Source organism: Thalassophryne amazonica, chromosome 10 (genome assembly GCF_902500255.1).
Source record: "Thalassophryne amazonica chromosome 10, fThaAma1.1, whole genome shotgun sequence".
Classification (NCBI taxonomy): domain Eukaryota; kingdom Metazoa; phylum Chordata; class Actinopteri; order Batrachoidiformes; family Batrachoididae; genus Thalassophryne; species Thalassophryne amazonica.
The window spans coordinates 63,487,349-63,504,377 of NC_047112.1; the positions used below are offsets into that span (position 1 = coordinate 63,487,349).

The 17,029-nt window shown below is 39.8% G+C and overlaps 1 protein-coding gene across 1 annotated transcript in view; it reads left to right on the plus strand.

Annotated features, from left to right (window-relative positions):
- Positions 1 to 17,029, plus strand: part of LOC117518877 (serine/threonine-protein kinase Nek7-like) — a 268,541-nt gene that overhangs the window by 164,353 nt on the left and 87,159 nt on the right. The window contains 4 exon segments of the mRNA XM_034180120.1: positions 5,843 to 5,944; positions 5,946 to 5,952; positions 7,184 to 7,281; positions 7,283 to 7,292. Of these exon segments, the coding sequence (XP_034036011.1) occupies positions 5,843 to 5,944; positions 5,946 to 5,952; positions 7,184 to 7,281; positions 7,283 to 7,292 (217 nt within the window).

A 17,029-nucleotide genomic window follows, 5' to 3' on the forward strand; every position in this document is an offset into this window, starting at 1 on the left:
TAAAAAAATCACAACAGTTGTATGATATTGAATACTCCAATTATGTTTTGATTATTTTACTGATATTTTATTCAGAAATATTTTAAAACATTAGAAAAAACTTTTTTTTTTTACTATTCATTTTTATCATTGAAGATCAAAAGTCTGAGTGTGGGACAAGCACAAAACGGCAATATTTGCATATAATGATGCTGAAAAAAAGATGAAAAAGTCATCATAGACTACTAGAACAAATTTCTTAAAACACTTTCATTGTAAAGATAACTATAAAAGTGTGAAATTTCCCCTTTTTTCTGTTTTTCATACAATATGATCAAAGGACATAATAAGTGCTCGTAGTCTAAGAATCACCCACATATGTTGTGCAAGCTCAACTTGAACTAATTCATATAATTTTTAATTATGTGTATTCTAACACAACAGGCTGTTATATAAATTAGTGACATCAGTGCAGTGCTTTTGTGATTGCTTTAGTCTCTGTGTAATTGTTTGTATGCATATTAGCTCAACTGCCGCAGTGCCCTTAGTGGCAACCAGGACCTTGTGATTAACAGCAAGGGAATATGTTAATGCTGAATCAGATTATTATTATTATTATTATTATTATTAGCATCATTTTTTAATCAGTCTTGACAGGAACATTGACCCTACCATTGTGAATAATTAATTTTATTTAGGATTAGTGATTGGAAAGATGTCGTTTCCATAGTCAGGAACCTGAAGGCAAAGAGCTTGGTATAAACTGGACTGAGAGGATTCTGTCCAGGAAAGAAAGCCCTGCTCCAAAAATGACATATTCAGCCTTGACTAATTAGGCAGATTACCACGTGCAAAAAACACACAAACAAGAAAAAAACACCTTCTGGAGGACAGTGACCACTGGTTGGTGGTGTAATGATGAGGCATTGAACCCAAAGCACACAGCACCAGCTGTTAAGTGTTGTGATGGCTACTATAACTGGTTTACTGTCAGTGAAACTGGTGTCTTGCACCAAAGTGGATGGAATAGTGAATAATGGGATGAACCAAACACACATCAAAGCTTGTTGAATGGATAATAAAGCAGGCCAACTATAAGCTTCGAATTGCCTTCGAAAGTGCTGACCTCAACCCTATTGAAAATGTTTCAAGTGTATTAAAACCTAAGGTCTGGTCTGTGCTGTGCCAGGAAACCAACAAATTTATCTGCCAATTTTGTCAAGATGAGTGGACAAATGTCCAATCACAATTCTCCCAGATGATGCTGATGGCTTCAACCGGCCACAAAAATTATGAGTGCATGTAAACTTGTCATCGCTTATTCATTTACATATTGGTCAGATCCTCACTAGTGATCAGAGTACGTCGTTGCGCAGTTGTGTTAACCTTTCAGTAACCCTGGTTAACTGACTGAGAGTTGAGTTTTGAGTATGAAGCTAAAGAAAGAACACAGCTGTCTAAAAGTAGTAGTGATTACATCCCATCCTTGCCCTGTCAGCATCTTTAAGTTACAACCAAACCCCATTTCTAATATAAAAATTTGTCAGTGTAGAAAATTAGTGTTGAATAGGAAAAGCCTGGCCTCTACCATGCATAAATGATGCTGCAGCAGTGTATCGGCACAGCTCGACAAGCTGTTTGCAGTCATACTCAGCAAGTCCACATCTACACAGTTCAACACAGCAAATTAGGAGAGGCGAGGATTAGCAGTACAAGAGACTGAACATGGCAGGCTCTGCAAACACACATGGATATATATCCGGCACATACACACCTTCTCACTCTGATTGCATGCATATGTTTTGCTGTTTGAGCCAATGATGCAGACGCACACAGCCACAGAAACACATACACGATTGTTCAGACTTGCATTTTACAAAGACGTAACATAGTAGCCTGAAGAGGTAAGATAACAAACCACTGAGCGTCAGTGCTATCTAACTGAGCTACCAAGATGGTGAGAACATTCAGACTTTGTCATCTCCTTATGACTGCTGATAACACAAATATGCTTCTTCCTTGCACCATTTATCACCTACACCGCTCTGAATGATTTGTTTTGTAATCGAGCAGTGGCAGTCCAGAGGTGCATGCCAGGGCTTATCCCCCCACCCCCCCAGGACTGTAAAGTGAGGTAAAGACATTTGTGCAGTGTACCATATGTAACCCCCATCCCCATCCATGAATTTAGCATTTCTTATTGTTTTTGATTGCTTATCCGCCTCTACTCCTCCTCCATTCTCTCTCTTACTCTTTCTGACCATCTTAGAATTCAAATAAAATCAGATGGTTCTTGATTTGCATGTGCTTACAGAATATTGCATGTGCAGTGCTTGCTGATAAAATCCATAGAGAAGAGGGTGGTGGTTGTGTTGGTGAGCATCTTTGTGCTCTCCCATTGACATCAAACAGTCCTCTGATATGGAAATGGGAGGGCAAGTGAAGAATGGCTTCTCACTGAGGCTTTGTTTGGATGTGGGCCAAAGTCTATCCCTCCCTCCGTTTTGGTCTATCTTTGGACCTCTTTCTTCATTTTTTCTTCTTTTGTGATCATTGACTTGCTGTTTACCACATCATGCCCATATCTGTATCAGGTTTAAGTACCAGTTTTAATTGTCCTGTAATTTATCTTAGACAGCAATAGAGGTTGCAGGACTTGTCAATAGCAGATAAACTTCATACTTGATATATGCAACCACATAGAACCATAGGGTGGTAGCCATATTGGCTCTGTACGTATTGGACAAACCCTCTATGACAGTACCCATAGGTTTTCTGAAGAACTGGTTTGAAGCTCAAGTGTGGTGGACCTTGCTGTCATCATCTTGGCAGCACTTAGCTTCCAACCAATTACCCAGTAAGCTAAATAATCTGAATTTGTGAGACTGATTAATGCAAATTTTTGCTGACTGGGGTTGGGTCAAATAATGGGTGACTTGGATGTTGGCATTAAATCGTGAATGGACTGCATTGCTATTGTTACACTTTTCAGTGTGATCCAGATGCTCATAGAGCTTTTATAATCTCACCTTCCATTCACCTGTTTATACATTCACTCACACACGGATGTCAGAGTGCAGTGCTGCCATGCAAGGTGCTCAGCTGTACACCAGAAGCAACTTTGACATTCCACATCTGATGGGGGGCTTGAACCAAGAATCTTCCCAGTAAAACCCAGTTAAAAAATATGACCAGAATATCGCCTCACTAATCATTGTACTATCAGTGTAGCTAATGTTACCCAGTACCTGCTAATTAGTGCTAATGGTGTGCACATTAAATTTATTTTTAAATATATATTTTTAAAATATTCTCATTGAAAATATTGTAGCTCAGACTTCTTAGTTGGTCTGGTGGTAGTACACAGCAAGCCATGTTACCTCAGATATCTGTGTTAAAATTCTTAAAGTGCAAAGAGAGGAGCTAGCAGCCTGATAGCAGCTCCAACTGGCGGCACACGACCAATTTCAATACAATTTATATAGCGCTGACTCACAACAGTGTCACCTCAAGGCACTTCACACAAAAAAACAAAACAAAAAATAAATAAATAAATAAAATGAATTAAAAGATTTAAAAAATACAATTAAAATATTAAAAAAGCACAATAAAAGAGTAAAAAATAAATAAAAATAAAATGCATAGCAACACAATATGCTAGCCATAAGAAAGAGAAAACAGTGCGTCTTAAGTCTGGACTTTTCAAAATTTCCAAAAACCAAATTCATACCGAATCATGATGTGTGAACCGCACTGTGACACCCCGGCATTCCAGAAATATATACACCTTTATTAGGTTATGATGTCCTAATGGAGTTTTCACAGTGTTGTTGTGCACATATGGTATAGGGGACATAATGTGATTATGAGTCAATAATCAGAATGTGCTTTATAACATAAATGGCAATATGAATGGAATATTCTACAGTGTAAGCAACTCATGTAAACACTATAATCTAAATGGTAAATAGACTGCATTTATATAGCGATATAGTGATTTTTTTTTTTTTTTTTGTCAGGTCCAACGCTTTAACCACTAGACCATCACCTCCCCCTTGGGCATAATATGGTTTTATTTAGAATGAGGTCAGTAATCCATTTAACTAACCTGATTTCTCATATGTTCATACCGGTGGACGGACGCTCCTGACACAGACGTCTCGGCCAGATTTCAAAATACTGTATTTATTTATTTTTAACAGGTGTTTTCATATATATATATATATATATATATATATATATATAAGGTTTTATATCAGATTTGATCACTTTTTTTGCGACAGTAGGGAACTTTTATGTGCAGTTGTGTGTCATCCAGGGTCATGTTAATGGAGGCTACCTGTCTCTGGCCTTTGCCTTGATTCCAGAGGCCTGTGGAGCTTGCCCTTCGTGTTGTATTTAGGGAGCAGGTCCAGGTCCAGTTCTGCTTTTATCACCTGAGCCAGTCTATCTGGAGGCAGATCCAGGGCCTTGGACTAAAAAGCGTCTACGAGAGTAATGCCAAGCTCTGCCTTTTCTGTGGCCAGGTGGATGCACTCACCTTCTTGCCCCCGGAGGATAATAGAAGGCATGGCACACACCTGCACTCCAATATGCCTGCATGGCACACACCTGCACTCCAATATACCTGTCTACAACCTGCGTGGTGGATAGCCCAACATCTAGATCTCATTGATTTCTTTTATATATATATATATATATATATATATATATATATATATATATATAATATTATATTTGTGTAATATTTTGTATGCATTGCACTTTGATACACTGTGATAATAAAGTGTGATACTTCAGCATGTGATCTTGTTATTTCTGAAGAAAGAAAGGAAACGTCTGTCATTTTTTTAAATACTGAAAATATTTGTTAAAATATCAAAAAGCCGAGAACAGAATTTGTAGTTTGGTTGTGTGTTTTGTTTTCTTTTTTAAATCAACATTTTACATTCAGGTATGGCTGAAATCACATGTAATATGTCCCCTTGAGACTACACAGTAAATTTTGCAGAGTAAAGTATACTCTGCCAGGATAACATTTGCTCCCAGTCCAGATAGAGTTAAATTCTATTATAGAGTGAAATCAGCTCTACTGTCTTGTCAGATCAGCTCCAATAAGAGTCAATCATAGCATGATAGAATTGATTTTACACTGTGATAGAATTGATTTAGCACTGTGATAGAGTATATTTAACTCTATTTGGACTGGACCAAATGTTGTCCTGGCAGAGTATAATTTACTCTGCAAATTTACTGTGTGCCAGTGAGTTCATTGAATTTGATGGTGTCCCCAAAGCATCCCATAATTGTCTTTTTCTTGTATGGTAACCACTGAAACCAGATCAGTTGCTGATTTGTATCATCATGTTTCAGAAAGCTGTTGCTTAAGTTGAATCTGTTGTTTATAAGAAGTCATTGTTGATGATTAAAAAAAACTAAAACTAAACACTGTAATCACTGTGCCACTGAAAGCTGTACTAAGAAAACATTTTTGTGCTAGATGGGAGCAGCTTTTTTTTGTTGTTGTATGCTACCACGACTTTCTTCTCTGTGCTCCTTAAATGCATGGCTTACCATTGTAGGCCAAGAGGAAAATGAGAAGGCTCGGTTAGACTGGTCGAGTGGTCTGGGTTTATTAGCGACGGAGTCATAGATCTGGGGACAGGAGCAGGGGACTGATGCTGTATAAACACACTGACATGAGTGTTGCTGCCTTCTTCAAATCATACTGTGTACCACACAAGACCGTTTGTTTCCTTTTAATGTATTTTATTTGTTCCCCTGTTTAAGATAATGTTGCTAATTAATTTTCTGGCTGCGGAGTTTGTGTGTATGATAATTTATGCATGCTTGTGTCTTACAGCACTTTAAGAAGCAGAGGAGGCTCATCCCAGAAAGGACAGTGTGGAAGTATTTTGTCCAGCTCTGCAGTGCACTCGAACACATGCACTCTCGTAGAGTCATGCCATAGAGGTAGCGGCGATGCATCATTACATACTGTGCCAATCACACGACTCAGCATACATGCATACAAAGAATGAATTTGTGTGCAAATGTCAAGCTGTAAGCTTGTAAAAGCAGGACAGTAAAAGCTAATTTTCCATCTGAGGGGAAATAAGACTTTTGACTTTTGCTGCTTATCAGTTGAAAATCATAAATGTACAATGAATGTGATCCTACACCACAAATCATAGCCAAAAAGTCTGGAAAATGTTCCTGATCTGACATATGGTTAAATATGAGCACAAAAACGAAGAAAAAAAATCTTTCCGTGAAGTTTTCTGCGTGACCGAGCACCAGAGATACTTTTGTTTTTGGCTGTCTGCATCAGAAAACTGATGACGCTCCTTAAACACAAAAACCTGAATAAAATTATGTTGCTAAAGGTTTGTAATTTCTTGTTGTTTTCAAAGAAATCAGTGGGAGAAAAAGTATACTTGTAAAACGGGTAGCTTTAAGTCACATTTAATAAGATGCATCATTAACAGTTTTATTGGCATTACTCACTTTAAAAAAAAAAACCTTTGAAGCAAACGTAGTGTTATCTCTATTTATAATACCTGAATATTTTTTTTTTACTTATGACAAACTGCTGGTAGGTCTCATCTGACCATGTAGGTAAAAGTTAGCTGACTGACAACCCCTAATCGCACCTTTGACAGCTCTGCACTGCAGCTGCTTGAGCTAACATTAGCTTCACAGAGTGACAGGTCGAGCTGATGCATAGCCCCACATCCTGCAAGTCCTGATTCAGAGCTAAAGTAACAACCTTATGGTGAACTTAAAAGTTTAACTGGAAGTTTTCTGATTGCTGGTCACTGACAATTTGATGGTCAATGGCTGCAAATCTTGTCTGTTGCTTTTGAAGTTTGATCTAACAGACTCAGAGCTCTGAACTTTAATGGACACTGGACAGACAGCTCATTCAAAAGCTGCTTCCAGGTGTACAGAACACTGCATTTCAAGGCTGTTTCAGTATATATTAACATTACTACAGATAATGAAACAGGCAGTGTCTCTGCTGCCCACATTATCCAGAATGAGCAACTTCATAAATGTGTAGGACACAACCGTGTTTCCTCAACAAATAATAGAAACCGATTTTCCCTCAAATAAGAGATAAACATACAAATTAGGTTGTGTACAAATGACTGCACTGTCCCCCTCCCCCTCTGGTTCTCTTTTCCTCTCCTCACTTCTCCAGATATCAAGCCAGCCAATGTATTCATCACAGCTACAGGAGTAGTGAAATTAGGAGACTTGGGACTGGGGCGGTTCTTCAGCTCCAAAACAACTGCTGCTTCACTCACTAGGTAATATGGAACAGCTTGCACATATGTGGACATACAAAATAAAATACACACATGCACACACGTGCATACACATGCACAAGTACAAGTTGATATGTTTCACTGAAAGTGGTGAATCCATAACCCTGTGTCACATATACAGTATCTGTGCTGCAAACTGCAGTCATGATCAACCTAGCCATGGGCTGCTCAGCAATTTCCTGTTGCCTTGACCTTTAACCTTAAGTCAGTTGACAGGGTTTTTATGCCATACTAACTGCAGTAATTCTCCTACTTGTAATTTGTAAACAGAGATACATGTAGGTATTCCCACTTTAAGCTATTGCTGTAAATACTTAGTGCCTTAACCATTAATGTTCAACTCAACTGTTTAATAGAGCACATTGATATCCATACCATACCAACTTTATTTATAAGCACTTGAACACGACCACTGCTGACACAAAGTGCTGTACCCTAAAACCTCCATTAAAATATACATTTAAACAAATGAATAAGAAAAACAATTTAAAACTAAGTCTCATTGGGGCCGAACGCCAAGGAGGAAAAAAAAAAAAAAGATTTTTAAACGAACTTTGAAAATGGGCAGTGAAGGGGTCTCTCTAACAGACAAGGGTGAGGTGTTCCATAATTTAGGAGCAGCAATAGAGAAGGGCCCTGTCCCCGCTAAGCTTCCTTGTGGATCTTGGTACTTGTAATCAACTGGTCAGCTGATCTATTACATTCTATTGAAAAATGAAACGATATTATAGGTTTAAACCCATAAGCCATCAGGACTTCCTACTCAAGTACAATTAATTACAGTTAAACCACAATATAATCTGTTGTATAAAGAGGTTGATTAACCGGTAGATACCATGTGCTGTTATTAGTAGATATGGATTGTCTATGGCCCATTTAGCATAATCTTTAAAGCTATAGTATTGAGAAGTTGATGTCATCTAGTTGTCAGGATGTACATTGCATTATGCTGTCACCAGTTACAATATTGTGTCCCTTCACATTTTTGCTTCTCTGTTGATGGGAATTAAATGAGTAATTTTAAACGCACCAAATCGAATCACTCCATAAAGGCACGTGTTTTGTGCCATTGTCAGATTAAATTGAAAATGTCCCATTCGTTCTACAGCTTTGGTGCCTATCTCGCCGTTGTTTCCTCTGCATACCCTGCAAAATTATTACTATCACTAATTCAGTAGGGCAGACACACATTAAATGGCCTTTTGGCTTTTCAGTTGTCTCTGTAACATGCAGGGAGGAGGGGGAACCCCCCCCCCCAAAAATATGGCCAAACATCCATTAATTTGAATATCAACATTGAATATCTTAAGTTGCTTGACAGCAGTAAAATAAAAAAAAAAATCCCTGCTGTCATCTTGAATTACATTTAGTAATCAAAGCTTTCAACAGATGTCGTAATCTGACATGAATTCCACAGATTTTGACTAGTATCGTCATAAAAAGTCAGACATTAGCCTCCACCTTCAAATATATTTTTTCCAATGCATTTGTTTTTTCTTCAAATGCTTTCTAATTTTGCATGGCCCATTAGTGTGTTAAAACTCCTTTTCAATAATTCCTGTTTCACACTAGACATCATTGCTGCTAAAGCAGAGTTTATGAAAATATTTCTCTAAGAAGGGGGACCATCGGGCATCATTCATGTGACTCAAAAGTAATGGGCGAGTACTTGGAAAATTCTTCATGACTGTGTCTTTGGGGGCGGTTTTTTTTTTTTTTTTTTTTGGTCCCTTGTTGACATTTTGCCAGGCATCATGGGGTAGTGCAGACTGTACACTTGTTTCTTTAGACTTCTGGCTGTGGTGCAGAATGTGAAAGACTCAGTAGGTATGTCCTTTTTTTGGCTACCAAATCAACATGGCATACTCCATGATGGGAGCCTTTTAGAACGTTGCATCTCCTCTCTGTCTGTGGGCAATATTTGGCTGCAGTCTTTATGTTCTTTATTTTACAGACACTTGACAACACATCAAGGTATACAATGTGATCTCTTTAAATTGATAAAATTAATGACAATTACAGCTTCGTACAGTCAATGAGGAAAGGTAGGTCTGGCCAAAATATAAAAAAGCAGAAAAGAAAAGCAGAGCTGCAGTGTGTTTCAGCCCAAGGCAAAAAAAAAAAAAAAGAAAAAGAAAAAAAAAGATGATGCATACATCCAGTGTATAGCCAGAGAACCATATAGAGGTCAATAGTTAAAGAAAAAAATCTCACAGGTCATTGTTTTTCTGGTGAACTTCATTTCATTGTTAATATAGATCTATTGCTGCATTTAAGATCTGCACCTCATTCCCCAAAAAAATTGGGACAACAAAACATTTACCACTTTGTAATGTTGCCATTCCTTCTCATGACATTTAAAAAATGTTTTGGCATTGAGGATCTCAAGCAATGAAGCACTTTTGTTATTGTTTATTTCAAAATACTCCACATATTCTGTGTTGGGGACTGGTCAGGACTGCAGGCAGGGCGGTCCGGTATCTGCCTATTATGCACAAAATTCCTCCAGACACCTTGAATCATTTAATGATGTGCACTGTAGAGGGAGAAATATGCTAATCTCTTCCCGTCTTTCTTTGAGCAATATTGTTTTTAAACATTTCTATAATTTTCTCACGTTTGTTAATATTCTGCTTTAAAGACAACGTGTATATGCAAATCTTTACTTTTTTAAATGGAAAAGACACTTATTTACATATTTTATGTAAAGTCAAAACTTGCATGGGTTTTCTTCGGTGGGGGAGCTCACCTCCATGGGTGAGGTGTGTATGTGGAGCTAATCTTACGGGACACCTTATCGTACCGAATATTATCATTAAGCCGGGTCCCGCCAAATAATAAGCCATGAATAATGAGCCACGCATGGGTGTGTCAGCAATTATTCAAAGAATGACCCACATTTTCATCTATCACGTATCCGCTATGAAGGTGCCTCTATGTGCCGCTCTGTACCCTGCATGTGCCACTTGGCAGCCTCTAGTGAGCCACGACCAAAACTGTCATTAGAGCCTCAAATGTCTTGCATCAGCCACACTAAGCCACGTAGTGCCATGATAGCGCCATGATAACGCAATGTTGGCGCACATTTAGGCATGATGGGTTTGGTCCAAACCTCCAGCCCTCCCACACCTGGTCCCTTTAAAATGTGGATTTTCAATTCACAGATTCACAGCAGCATTTAAAGATGTCACATTTTTTAAATGCAGTCCAAAAATAGACACTCCAGTACAGTCCCGCAGTTGTGCGCTGTGCGCTGGCTGCTGTCCACCTGTAATGCACCAGACCAGGTAGAATCGAACCAAGGGCTCCTGGAGAGCCACCTCTGTGCTCCTTGCTGGCTCTGCGGCTCGCTGGCTTTTTTTTTCCCTGGCTTTAAACACACACACCGTAGATCCCACTTTAAACTTTGTCTGTTTATTTTTGCAAAATCGCTCTTTTGCACACGCTGCTGTTCTCAATTCCTGGACAACTGCCTCTGTGCTCCTTCTCACTGGCTTCCTTTCCATCCGTGGCTTGCTGGCTTTATTTTTTTCCCTGGCTTTAAACAAAGTCATTTTCACACCGTGATCCCACTTTAAACTTTGTGTTCATCCGTTTATTTCTGCAAAATCGCTGTTTTGCGCGTGGTGCCGTTCTGCATACACGAGGTGGCCGCTTTAACTATATACACCTGTGGATCACTTTCATATATATATATATATATATATATATATATATATTTATGTATTTATTCCACAGCTTACAAGTCACCATGATACAACTTTTAACTTTGTGTTATGTCTTAAAAATCGGTCTTTTGCGCGCTCTCCTTCTGTGTGGCTGCACAGTTCTGCTCTGCTTTTAGCGGCTTCACTGGAGTTATTTCTTCCACGGATTTAAACACACAGCCACTTTCATGCACTCATCCAAATTTTAACTTTGTGTTCATCCAATATTGACTGAAAAATCACTCTTTCGTGAGTTGGCATTCTGCCTAAATGCTCCTTTGCATGATGAGTCACTGCGTCAGTGCGCAATGCGCACACACAGCGGAGCTCATGTGATCCATTAACAAGATATTAAATCAACTATAGGCATAATGTTAGAGCTAGGAACTGTTTTATCAAGCTATAAAAACTAATTATTTTATGTACAGTGTCCAGTGCAAGGGGCAGGTGAAATTGTGTGCTCAAGAGGGCAGCCGCTCCAAAAATAGCCTCTCAGGTCCTGCGTAGCTTCCAGGCGCACAGATAATGGGCTTTTAGCAGCCTTGTAAGCACCACGCAAATGCCTCTAAGTCTTTGCAGTAACTCGTACACAAACTGCGCCACGCTGTTGTTACTAAATTTTGAACTTATTGAAATTAGCGCCACGTTCAAAGAGGAGTCTTGTTAACTGAAGATAATGCCTCTAAGAACCACTCACAGCCACAAAACTCCCACGATAGTTGAAGAAACTCTCTCATAGCAAAGAAAACATGCTGCATGGCTCATTATTATTATTATTATCCCATTATTCGGTCGGACCCAGGCTTTAGATGACAGAGAGCTCACCTCAACAGGGAGAAACGCATGCAAGAGAGGTAGCTCATCTTGACAAGTGAAGTATTAAAGTCTGGGGTAGAGAGAGATGCGCATGCGTAGTTGTGCATTGGAGCTCATCTCGACGGGTAGTTCATGTCGTTGGAACACCAGCCTTAAAGGCTGGAATGAATGTCCTATATTAACAAATGAAGTCGACCAAATATCTTGGGTTCTTCCTGTCTGCAAATAAATGGAATTCTAATTAAATATAAGAATGACTTCATTTTATTTATTTAATTTGCATTTTCTATACAGTCCCAACCTTTCTGATTTTGGGTTATGCATTGGAATATTTGGCATTACACAGCAACCTATAGGGAAGATCTGCTTATTTTCCAGATGTTTGTTCAAGTTTTTCAGTCTTGCAGGGAAATGTTAGTTACTTCATCGATTAGAAAATAAATAGTGCACAAATAATGAATGTTTATGAGTTCAGTAAGTTCACGTTCTTTCACCGAATTAAATATTCCTTCCATTGAAAGAATGAAAAAACGTCAACCACTTTAATAGCTCTTCATGCCTCCAGATGGCTTATGGCGTGGTGGGTTTGTTGTTTTGTGTTAGAAGAATTGGTGCCGTCAGTTAGCTCCTTCAAATCCTCATCTGCCAGCAAAACTAACTCCGCCATGTTGAGCTAAACACTGTCCCCGGTAGTGTGAGCATGCACGGTGGTCGGGGCATGCAATAGCACATTTCATATAGCACCAAAATTGCACGCTAAAAAGAATTATATAACGACCGAGTGGATCCTTGTCTTTTGATTGGTGCTTTGTATGTCACATGACATGGATTAATTCATCCCATTTGTGTTGCATTGCATTTAGAATGCGGCTTGGTTCCATTTAGAGTGCAAATTTGGTTCCATACCTTTGGTACCTTTGCACTCTACACACACACACGTCCTCGTGCACGCGTGCACACATGATCATGCACTCACATGTGCATGCGCAAGTGATCACGCTCACACACACATGCTCATGCACGCGCGCACGCACACAAAACAAATCCACTGTGCTTTCCCTGCACTGTGGACGTATACAGTCGACCGAGCTGGTTGCATGTGTGCGGGTGCGCGCGGGGGACAACGACAAGATGATTTGATTGAGCTAACTGATGCTGCCACACACACACACACACACACACACACACACACACACACACACACACACACACACACACACACACACACACACACACACACACACAATCCACTCCGTCTTCTGGATGCATGAAGAACTGTTCACATGAAGCGCTGATGTGATTTTTGGCTGGACTGAGGAACTACACAGTCTTTTTTTTTTTCTTTTATGGAAGTCCGAAGTCAGTGCACAGCATCACTGGACTATACATCACAATTTGGACTCTAGCAGCAGTGGAACACCAAAATGTAAGTTCCTTTTCTGTTGTTTATACATTAATAAAATATCAAATGACAAGGATCTATTTTAGCCGTTATATAAAACAAAAAAATGAATGTTTTTACATTCTTTCAATGGAATGAGTATTTAATTCAGTGAAAGCTGGAACATACCATTCAACGAGGCTTTGCCTCGTTGAATGGTATGTTCATGTGTCATGAAATATTCGTACCATTGAACTCATTCATTATTTGTATATTTATTGCACAGTAAATGAAACACAATGTCAAATGGTATGAATAATCCATGTCATGTAACAAACAAGCCACCAATCAAATAACAAAGATCCACTCAGCCACTATATAATTAAATATACATTCAGGCCCATCATTATTTAGACAATTGTCTCCTCTGGACTGCACGCACTTCTCCCAGCAGTTCTTCCATTGTTGGGAGCATTTCTGGAAGGCCTCTTTTGGAATGGTGCCCAGCTGGGCTGTCAGATTCTTTATGATTTCTTCTCGCTACCTCAAATTGAGTCCCTTTTAGTGTCATTTTGTTCTTGGGGAACAGCCAAAAATCAGAGGGAGCCATGTCAAGAGAGTAGGGACCATGGTTAATCACAGGAGTCTTGTGGTTGGCCAGGAAAGCCTGCATCAGCTGAGCGGAATGGGTAGATGCATTGTCATGATGGAGCTGCCAACGTTTTACCTCTTACAGATTTGGTGATGCTGGTGCACAGCATCACCACGCCAATATAGGACCTCTCGATAATACCCTATTAATATTTTGGCGTTCTGGTGTGTACTAATGATGCACCACCCCACAAGAGTCAAACAAAACGGTCAACATGACTTTGACATTGATGTGCACCTGCCTTCTTTAGCCTCGATGATGTTGGATGTTTTCATTGCAGTGACTGAAATTTGGGTTTCTGGGTTGTACCTGTAAACTCATGTCTCGTCACCAGTGATCACAGTGTTCAAGAAGTAGGGGTTGCTGTTTGCCCATTACAGCATCTCCTACAAGTCTTCCAGACCAGTTGTTTCTGCTCTGCCATTAGCAGCTTTGGCACAAATTTCTGTGAAACTTTCCGTATGCCAAAGTCCTTCATCAAAATGGAATGTACAGAACCTGTGCTTATCCCCACCTTGTCTGCAAGTTCTTGGATGGTGAAAAATTCATGCATGTGCAAGAAGGTGCCCTGCACCTCCCTACCAAACGACAAGTCTCACGGTCAATTTATTTCCGTGAGATTAAATAAGGTTGGATAATTTTTGAATGCACCTTATATATAATACTCAAAATAATTAGGGGAACTTATTTTGAGCAATGTATTTCTGATTAATTGTGGTACAGTAATTGCACAGTTGATCCAGTGACCTGGAAATGTTCATGCACTATCCCCTGATATGTATAAAGAAAATTGGTTGTAAAAGTGACAATTTACACTTGCAGTAATTCTTATAACTAGTTTGTCCAATTCCTTATGGTGTCTGAAAATGGAGGGACTAGCTGTAATTCCTAAATGGTTAATTTGATATTTTTGTTATGCTCCTTGAATTAAAACTGAAAGTCTACGCTACAAGAACATTTTTTTCCCTCCATCTCAACCCCAACAGGGTGGTGTAAAGTTGCAAAACTACAAAACTAGTACTGTCTGAATACTTATGGAGTTAATTGTAAATTCTGTCATTTGCACATTCTCACTTTAGTTTGTTACATTGTTATAGCCACAAATAGAGAGTTATTCTCTGCCTCAGCACAACAGCAGCCTGGTCTTTGCAAACTGTGAATCACATGTTAAACTCAAAAAAAGCCTGATCTACTAGCAGGCCTGGGCGAGAGTGTCTGTGACTTCTCATTAAATGCTGAGTCCACAGCACCCTCTTTAGGCTGACAGTAGTTAGGCAGCCCCATTACCTGTGAGAGCACTTCTAATACTGCATTGTCAGTGTACAGCAGCTAAGAATACTGACAGTCAGGTACACATGTTTTTTGGGCAGTGACACCATTTTTGTAATTTTACCTCTGTATACCAGTGCAGTGAATTTTGAATGAAACAAAGACTTGCTTGTAGTGTCAAATTTCATATTTAATTCCATGGATTTAACAAAAATATTACATTTATCATTTTAGAACAAGTTATTTTTATACAGTTCTTCGACTTTCAGAGGTTATAAGTACTTGGACTGTTGTGTGGGCCGCTGAAGAGGAGGTACTGCTGGCCCACCACCACCAGAGGGCGCCCTGTCTGGAGTGCGGGCTCCAGGCACCAGAGGGCGCTGCCGCCTCACAGGAGCAGCCAGGGTGACAGCCGTCACCCATCACCTGAGACGAGACAGCTAATATCAATCAACAGGGAGGTATATCAGCAGGACGGCATCTCCACCTCATTGCTGAGATATCGCTCTACCAAGGAGGTAACGTATCCAGCCAAACAGATCATCTTTTGACCATTAAATACTTTTTGCCTTTACACAGAAAGAGAAAAGACAGCAGGAGACTGTATTTTGGATAAGTACTCACATTCCTGCACTCACCTGTATTTTCCTGACAAGAGGTGGAGGTGGTGTTTCCACCCTGTGTGTTGCTGGGTGCAGCCGCACCCACACCTGACTGTTTCTGTTCCTTGCCAGCAGTACGGATCCGACGAGCGGAGGCAGTGGCCACCTGGGGTTCGGGACTTGGCGGCTCCAGTATCCCCGGGGTTCGGTGGCAGAGGAAATCGGGTGGTTCCGGTTCGACTCGGACAGACGTCTCCTATCGTCGAGCCTGCCCACACGACACCTTTGGAATTCGGTTACTGCTGTATTTGTAATCTGTTGTGTTTGTTGTGTGAGTTCACAACAGTAAAACTTTGTGATCTGACTTTCTCCATTTCCCGTTCATTTGCGCCCCCTGTTGTGGGTCCGTGTTCCTACACTTTCCCAACATGGACAAATAAAATATAAGGATTATTATACTTATCGGGGGTAGGTAAAAAATAAAACATTACAATAATCAATTCTAGGGAATATGGTGGCACAAGCAGTTAAGACAGAAGGTTCCCAGTTCAAGGACACCTGTGTCCCATTCTCCATATACATCTGTAGCTGCTTTAGGAAAAGCATTCAGCACGAAGGTTGTGCCAGATCAACTTGCGGTTTCATACCGGATCTGGTGTGACAACCTCAAGCAAAACAGGAGCAGCCAAAAGAAAGATACCAACAGTAAATTATAAATCAAATGAAAGCTTGAACCACTGTCTCTCCATCTTTTGCCGACAGAAGGGGTCATGTGATATTTTCTCTTTCTCCCCTTGAATTAAAGCTAAAATTTTACACTTCCGCCTTCCCATCAGGGGAATTGATAAACACTTTACTTTGCCACTGAAGGATTGCCATGACACTACACTACACTTCAAATCCATTGTGATGTGTACAGTGGCAAATTTACAAATACTGTCATTGTCCAAATACGAGGTCTATTAGAAAAGTATCCGACCTTATTATTTTTTTCAAAAACCATATGGATTTGAATCACGTGTGATTGCGTCAGACAAGCTTGAACCCTCGTGCGCATGCGTAAGTTTTTCCACGCCTGTCGGTTGCGTCATTCGCCTGTGAGCAGGCTTTGAGTGAGGAGTGGTCCAGCCCCCTCGGCGGATTTTCATTGTCAGGAAATGGCAGATTGATTTGGGCTTTTTTTCCATCAGAATTTTTTCAGAAACTGTTAGAGACTGGCAGCTGGATCCATTTGAAAAATTTATCTGGCTTTCGGTGAAAATTTTACGGGCTTCACAGAGAATAAGGACTGT